Below are 8845 nucleotides of genomic sequence, written 5' to 3'. Positions count from 1 at the left end.
TACCCATTTTTTTACCTAGTTAAGATGTGTGACTGTGTAAATAAGAAATTTTTGAAAACACAGGTTATAAATTTTGTTTCTTCTTCATCTTTATTTTCTATAAAATAAAAATCTTCATCTTTATTTTCTATAAAATAATTTTTTTATTAATTTAATTAATAATAGAGATTATAATATCAACAACAAAAAATACTAAGTGTATTGTCCCAAAAGATACTAATTTCTGAAATGTAAAATAATAATTACTTATATTTTTGAAAAAAAGTAGAAATCAATTACCCAAAAAGTTATTGTAAAATCATTTAATACAACTGCTCAAATTAAATGTAATAATTCATAAAAATTTGAATTAAATTCAAATGAAAAAGTAAAATTTCAGTATTTTATCTAATTATTTATAAAACAAGATTGTTATATATATATATTAGTGTTCTGTACCTACGGCACCATCTATATTTATGTGTAGCATATAGGCAAGAAAAAGCAAAACACACGTTTTTATGTCACATAATTTTCAAATTCTTATATTCAGTTCCTAAAGAGGTTTTAGGATCCTCAACCCAAATTAATAAAGTATATACTTCTCTAAAACTTTCAGATAAATTGTATTTTTGGACTTGATATTTGGCACATACAAGTTAAGATTGCTTGGAGTCCCCCCCCCCAGAACTTAGCAACAAGTAATTAGTTGGAGGAGAAACATGGAGTTTCTAGGTTCATACTGGCATTTTCAAGAGATTAAATTTTAATCTCTTGAAAATATAAGATATAATCAATCACCAGAGAAGATATTTATTCTATTTTAGGAGTCTTAATGTAAAGTTTAATCGAACTCTAATAATAAGAAATTATGTATAGATTAAAATGAAAGGGAGGGGGAATGCATAAAAATTTGCATAGAAATTACTCATGTTAATTTAAGCAACTGAATTTGAGAAAAAAAGTTTAAAATTTAGCCTATTAATATGAAATATGTATTTATGTTTGATATTTCATGTATCACACAGAAAAAAAACAAAAACTTTCTGCTATCATATGTAAAATGTGCTCTCAAAAACAAAAGATTTATCATGAAGATTCTATTTGAAAATTCACAAAAATGCACCACTGCTCTTAATGCGTCCACTCAATGAAATTCATAATTTAATAAACTGTGAATATATTTAAGAACTATTTGTGTTTTTTTGTGCAAAAAGAAAAACATCATAAACTTTTCTCCCTAAATTTGACTGTTATACAAATTAGCTAATTATTAAAACAATTTATAAAGACACAGACAACAATATAAAATAGTACATCTAATTACAAAAGCATTTAAAAAAAACATATTTAAATGGCAGAAGACATTTAAAAATCAGTTCAAAGTATCAGACCTTTCACTTTGGTATTAAATTAGCAAACAATTTCATACCTCTCCATATAACAAATGAAAATTGTGGTAATAAAAAATATTTTAAAAAATCTTGTGATTGTAAAAGTCTGGACAGAACTATACAATTTTTGATTAATACATTTGCACAATATTTGTGTCAATTTTGTGAAGAAAAATTGTTTGATTCTCTATAGCATCCAGATGCATAGCGAAACACATCACCCCAAAGTGTTGGGATAGAGCATTTAGGACAAGTGCCCTCAACTGGTATAAGAAATTTTTCTTCTTTTGGATTTATAGTTTGAAAATGCCTTCCTAAACAAAGAACATGAAAAGTTTCAGCACATGTTTTGTTAAAACATACAAAATTTTTGTCATCCTGAGTTGTAATTTTGTCACAGAGGTAGCAAAACTTCAAAGTAATATCAGCACTAATTTCTTCAGGCTCAGATTTTGATTTTTTCACTTTCCGTGGTTCAATTGGCCCAGAGCATATTGGTATATGTAATGGAGGCAGTCTAGAAACCTACAAATTAAAGCAATAGAAGAATGTTAATTTTTAAATGAATAAGAATGGCATTAATTAAAATATTCTATACAGGGTGTTGGCGAATTTGACCGACAAATTCACAGAGGTGATAGTAGGCATCAAGAGGATTGAGAATCACCATACAACATAGGGTCCCAAATGACGTTTAGTAGGCGAAATAGCAAAAATATAGAGTCCGAGAATCGTTGGAAACGGTAAAAAAATAATTTAAAAAAAACAACAAATTATGTTTTATCTATGAATTCTTTTTAAGCGAAAGTACATTCTTAAATTTTTTTCCCCAAGTAGAAAATTGCCGATTTTTCATGTCGATTTGATGATCTAGGGGGTCTTAAAATTACTGAAAATGAAAAAGTAGTTTAGAACCTTTATCACCAAAAATATTAAAATTTGAAGAAAAATAAAAACATGAAAATGTAAGGAATTTTATACTCTTTAATTTGATATAAGCATGTAGTGTGAAAACTGAAGAGATTTTAAAATAGTGAAGAACAATAGGCACCAGAAACATCGCTGCAACATCAGTACCGATGTTTGTAGAGGTATTGTGAAATTCGAAAGATAAATTCAGAGCTGGGATAGTACACATTAAGGAGATGAAAAATTACCATAAAACATAGGGTCGTAGGTGACGTTTATTGGGTAAAAATCACATAAACAGTCGTTGGAAAGGCTACGAGCCTGGCAAGGAAAATGGCCCTATGAATACAAGGGTTAGGAACAAAGTAATCGAGAAAGAGAAGCCTTCTCGTATGTAAATTTGGACATTCGAAAATCCCCATATCACTATCTCGTTAAACGTGCAAATTAGGTTTAATATTAATGTCTCGGCAGAGTCATCTATCGGTACCATAGAGCTGGTCTCAGCTCTATGATCGGTATCGTATCTTCTGCCCGAATGCCTCATTGGCGCCTTGTTTTCTTGAAGCACACTCCAGTTTTCACACTACATGCTTATATCAAATTAAAGAGTATAAAATTCCTTACATTTTCATGTTTTTATTTTTCTTTAAATTTTAATATTTTTGGTGATAAAGGTTCTAAACTACTTTTTCGTTTTCAGTAATTTATGATCCCTTGGATCATCAAATCTGCATGTTACTTACGTAAAAAAAAAAAAAAAAAGTACTTTTGCTTAAAAAGGATATAAAGATGAAACATCATTTGTTATTTGTTTTATTAATTTTTTACAGTTTCCAACGATTCTCGGACTTTCCACATTTTTCCGAATTTCACCTACTAAACGTAGTTTGGAACCCTACGTTGTAAAGTGATTCTTAATCCTCTTGATGCCTACTATCATCTCTGTGAATTTGTCAGTTGAATTCGACCCTGTATTTTTCAAGCAACTAAAAATTAATACTTCATATGAATTATTTTAAAATATTAACTTTAAAAATGCTGGATTTTCAAGTATAAATATATTGTTATCAATTCAGTATTCTTTTGTATAATATATAGAATATTTGCAATGATACAATAGAGTTGAATTTATTTAACATAAAAACCTAATTTGAGGATTCCTGCTTCATCTACAAAAGAATTTCATAAGCAAAGATTTGTCTTTAAATATATAATTTTTTTTTTTTGGAAAAATATGGGGGGGGGGTAGTCAATGAGTTTTATCAGTCCAGAGTACATGCATGTATGTGACTTTCATAAAAAGAAAAATGTCTTCTATTAGATAAGTAAATAAATAATCTGAATGAAACATTGCTTAACAGCCTATGCTTCAGTTATTCTGTAATCCATATAATCCTATAGAAGAGAATTTATTAATTGTAAAAATGTATGAAAATATTAGTATTATTAATATTTGAAAATATTGTTTATACATTTTTAGTTACATAATTCTGTTTCCTTCTTAGGTTCCTAAGGCCTTCAATCATGATAAAATATTTTAAAACACGAAAATTAATTTTAAACTTAGGTGCTTCATTTTAGATTGAATTTGTCAAATTGTTAAAATAAAAAGTAAATGTGGCAAAATATGAATTTAATTCACACAGATTTCCTTTTCATTTTAGATGTGCATTATTTTTTATGTGAAATAATTATATTTTAGAACCAAATAGCGAATTTAAAAATATATCACACTTAACTATTTTAATAATTTGAAAGAAAATTGCACTTAAATTTATGATAATAGAGCACATAAATTTGAGGAAAAAAATAGTGAACTGCTCATAAATTTCTTTTAGCAGTTAGATTTTTTAATTAAAAATATTTAAAAAAAGGTCTTATATGTCTTGCAGTAAATTCAAGAATAAAATAAATACTTACATCAAAGTCTTGTTTATATCTAGCATCAAGCCACTGAACAGTTAAAGGTAAACGATTCCATGGACCTACTCTTAACATTTCTGACATTATTCGAAAGCAAAACTTCAGAGCACTTTCTCGAGGCTGTTTCTTACTCACATGGCGAAGCCTTCTGGATTTCTGTGGATGCTGCCAAGCCCATTCAAACTAAGAATATAATAAATCTCAAAATTAGTATCATATTTTTCATATATAAAAATAAAGATTCACTTCTTCCATCACATAGTGAAATATATTTAAAAACAAAGTCATAGTAAAAGCAAAACTTTATGCGATTTATGTTTATGAGGTTTTCCTTTGCATAAATTTTATACAAATTGTTATTTTCAGCCAATTTAAAAGTGGGACTTATTTTTATAGACAATTTTTTTATGTTGTAATATTAGGAAGGAAAAAAATTGCTAAGTGTATTAAGCCTTTCCACTGACATTCTTTCTTTGTATAATATGAATAAAATTTCTTTTATAAATCATAAATATTTAAAACTTTTTCAGAAATCTGCATTTAAATACAGAAAGGAAAACTAAAAGAACTTTCCAAAATTAAACATGCACATTAGATCAAAGGGAATATATGTATATATATATTTCCTTTGATCTAATGTAAAAAATTAAAATGCTTTTTCTAAAAAATAAAGATTCCTAACCCATTCTGCAGTTTAATCAATTACCCCAATCGATCATGTTACTTCTAAAGTTATAATAAATAATAGATGAAACCCAAAAATTAAAAAGGCAGCATATAATCTCTTTTGATTATTTATCTACATATGTCCACTAGAATTTTATCTAATCCTTAATGAAGAGAATTGGCTGTTATAAAGCCAAGGATCCAACAGATGTAATAGAGATATGATAAATATGACATCTATTTTTATATATCTAATATTATAAAGTTATTGATAAGGATATTGCTTATTCTCTTCCAAAATATCTTTGATTGTTTCTGAAACTTTATCTTATTGTAATCTTTTGAACAGAATACAGTATGTAATAACTAAACTAATTTTAAACTTAAAAGGTAGAAATTGAAAAATAAATAAATAAATAAAAAAATGGTTTTTCATTGAAAATAGAACATTAATTCTCTATCTAATATTTAAGAAAATGTTGAGGCCTATACTAAAAAAAAATTTAAATAAATATTGAATATAAAATATTAAAAGAAAGTGTCTAAACTTTATTGAAGAAATACTACACTATCATAAATATTACAGAAAAGGAAAATATTCATTCTGCGTATTGCCTCTACAACAATTAAGTATTTATCTATAATTAAGCTTCAAACACTATGGCCATACAATTAAATATGTAAACTATTAATTATTTCAGTTATGGAGCTCTATAACAAATCATGTTACAAATATTATAAAATTCACATCTTGATAATTACAATATAAAACAACAAATTTTAAAACTAATTAAGTTATCAGGATATGAAACAAATATTTACAGGAAGCTCTAAAAAAATATTTTTAAATTCTGTCACATTTCTGAGCCAAAATGAAATATCTCTGAGATAAAATGAACTTTTTCAAACTAGAATGACTGAAATTTCAAAGTATGAAAAATATATATATATATTTCAATAAGAATGTTTGCTAAATATGTAAAAAATTAATTATGCGTGAGAGTTTCAATGGTGATTAATATATATAAAAAGCACATGAAATTAAACAATCATTGATTTAACTATAAAATTTAAAAATGCAAAATATCAGTAGTTGATATTAAAAATCTTATCTGTTCAAATATATTAATCACTTTTAGGAAGCAGCTAGTTTGCCAAGAATGCTGGCTGTGTTTAATTTCAATTAAATCTATAATGTAAAATTTTATGTTAATGAACTCCTTAATAAAGTATTTCTTGCATCAAATTGTAATAGACATTAAGGTCATGCTCCTTTAACACTTACACTTTTCTTATACTTGTTCTACTTACTGCATATATAAACCTACCAAATGGAGTCAAATCTATGACCTTATAATGCCATCAAAAATTTAAATATCTGGATAACTATTTCAAACTGCTTGTAATTATATGTAGAAATATAATTTTACTTCCCAATTATTCATCCAAATTACACAAATAATAACCACAATCTTTTTTCCATAGCTTTCAATAAAGGAAGAATATAAGACTAAATAAATGAAACAAATCACGAAAATGGTTTGAGTTACATTGTAACAACAGTATTATTGAAAATTAAGCAAAAAAGAATGGAATTATCAAAATACAGAAACAATTGATGGTGATTAAAATAATATTAAAATGGCAATAATATTTTGGTTCGCAGAAAAATGTCAAAATATCCTTCATTCTTAATGAATAAAATTTTTTTGAAAATTGCTTCGAGTCACACATTTTCACCCTCTAAAGTATATTTGTGCCAGTTGGTAGATTTAATTCAAACAATTCAGCCTATAGAGTATAAACAGACAGACAAAGATTTTCCTTTATTATGAGTAAAGATACATTAGAATGATATTGTGAAATATTAAGTTGCTCATAAAATTATGGAAGAAATTGTTCTGTATAATCAACTTATGCCATAACTTACTTCAGTTTATTGGTACATAACATTCATAACTAGCTACCAATGATATATATATATAGTGAATATAAAGCCCATAGAGAAATAATGAAAAAAATTAATTATAAAATAATAAAGAAGCAATTTTGCAATAAATTCATACCCTCAGAGCAGAAACATCATTTGGAAATCCATGAACAATAAGCACCATATCCCTTAAAAAGTAAGGAAACAATAATCATGAATATAATAAAAAAATTATGAGAAAGAAATTTTATTGCAGTAGAATAATATACAGTTTCAGTGGTTAAATCCAGGTTAGGGCATATTAATATAAAATATTAAAGTTTCGGTTAGATCATCCATCATAAATAATAGGATGTAAAAACAGGAATTTATGATATTTCTTTGTCATACAAGACTTATTAATCGTGTTATAATTAGTTGCATACAGTAGTTGTTAATACTATATACAACTATACTATAAAGGTATTGAAATAAATAAAAAAAAAATACAGAAAAACAGAATTTTAACTTTTCAATTAGGTTTTTAATATATTTCTTTAATCTAACCTTATGAAATATAGAGAATAGATCAAAATAAAATAAGTTTAAATCCAAATGACATACATCAAGTATATCTTATGGTAAGAAAATGTGCAATATGAGACAATATTCAATGAAACAATATATTTAGTTATGCTTGTCATCAAATTATGTCATATGCTTGACCCATTTAAATGTGTTCTATTTAAACTGAAATATTGACTAAATAATAAAATAAAATCAGAATGTGTTATGGTCATCTACTATAGTATATTTTCTACAGTTTGTTATATATATATATATATATTAGCTCACAAAAAATGAAGTAAAATTTCTATCAGAAATTAAAACTTTTCCTACAAATACTATATATTTTATAAATACTATAAAAGTTAGATAAATTATAAAGATATATTGGAGAAAAACGATTTAAAAATGTAACCTATTTATTATCTTCAGAAGTACATATGTGAAAGGATGTGAAGTTAGTATTTCAATTTTAATTGAAATAGACAAAGAGGGGCACAAATTGCACTGATGTAATATTAGAAATCTAACAATAGATGTGACAAATATATAGTCATAAAAGGCTGCCGAAGTTATGTCACAAATTTAGGAACATTCTTTTTTTTATTATTCTAATATTCTTACAAAAAAAAACTATTTCATCAAAATCCTTTTCTATGATAAGAATAAAGATTAAAATGCAACCATTAATCATTCTTTTTGTTGCTTTTTTCTTGTTATTGCATTATTTTAAAAAATATCCATAATGCAATAACATAGAATAAGATTGTCTTTCTTGGTATAATTTTGGGAATTATTTTGATGATAATTGACTTATTTCGGTATAAATTAAAAAAAAAAATTGGTTTACTAATAAATTTAAAAATGGCTTACTAATAAATTTTAATAACAAAATCTTACAAAGAATACACACATCAAAAAAATATGGTCAACAAAAGAGATTCCCAATATTTTAAGTTAACAAAATAAAATATTATTACAAAAATTACTAACCATGGACCTTTGTCGTTTGTTTTCCATGCGCCACCAGCTTTCAATCCTTTATTATGTTGCTTAATACGTCTATTGGGATCTACAGTAAACCCAATGTATGTTCTTCCTTTGAATTTTTCATTTAAGGAATATAAAAGATAACATCCGAAAAAATTCTCTATCTCCATATTTTCAAATACTATAAAATAGTTGCTAAGATTTCATGTTCCCAGATATATAAAAAATAAAATCTTAAATTCGAATCAAAGTTTGAATTTCGCACGAAATGTATCATATTTGTTAACAATGAACATCTGGAAAATTAAAATCTTTTGCTGTTGCCATTCGGAGGAAACATAGTTCTTTCGAAACGAGAAATATAAATTCAGTGAATCTGTTGTCCAGAAAGATTTCAGATCATTTTGTCCCCTCCGTTTTGAATCGGATAAATAAATAAACAAAGCCTCATTATATAATTCGAATATAATCTTTGATAGCTAAATTTCAATTTTTCATCATGCCT

General features: G+C 25.9%; 1 protein-coding gene across 1 annotated transcript; it reads right to left on the bottom strand.

The window, feature by feature from the left end:
* Positions 1-216: 216 nt before the first annotated feature.
* On the bottom strand, positions 217-8643 carry LOC129959636 (structure-specific endonuclease subunit slx1-like). The gene is made up of 4 exons (XM_056072515.1): positions 8344-8643; positions 6941-6992; positions 4206-4391; positions 217-1898 (listed from the first exon to the last, which is right to left on the bottom strand). The coding sequence occupies exons 1-4, from the start codon at positions 8508-8510 to the stop codon at positions 1530-1532; spliced, it is 774 nt and encodes a 257-aa protein (XP_055928490.1). The 5' UTR covers positions 8511-8643; the 3' UTR covers positions 217-1529.
* Positions 8644-8845: the final 202 nt, after the last annotated feature.

Source organism: Argiope bruennichi, chromosome 2 (genome assembly GCF_947563725.1).
Source record: "Argiope bruennichi chromosome 2, qqArgBrue1.1, whole genome shotgun sequence".
In the NCBI taxonomy this organism is placed as follows: domain Eukaryota; kingdom Metazoa; phylum Arthropoda; class Arachnida; order Araneae; family Araneidae; genus Argiope; species Argiope bruennichi.
Note: the sequence above shows the minus strand (reverse complement) of the source record. Positions and strands in the feature narration are given on the sequence as shown.

Coding starts and splice junctions, on each gene's coding strand:
- LOC129959636 (XM_056072515.1), bottom strand. CDS start 8,510: ATGGAGATAGAGAATTTTTTCGGATGTTATCTTTTATATTCCTTAAAT. Junction 4,392..6,940: donor ATGATGTTTCTGCTCTGAGG/GTATGAATTTAT, acceptor TTATATTCTTAG/TTTGAATGGGCTTGGCAGCA. Junction 1,899..4,205: donor GATATAAACAAGACTTTGAT/GTAAGTATTTAT, acceptor TTTAATTTGTAG/GTTTCTAGACTGCCTCCATT.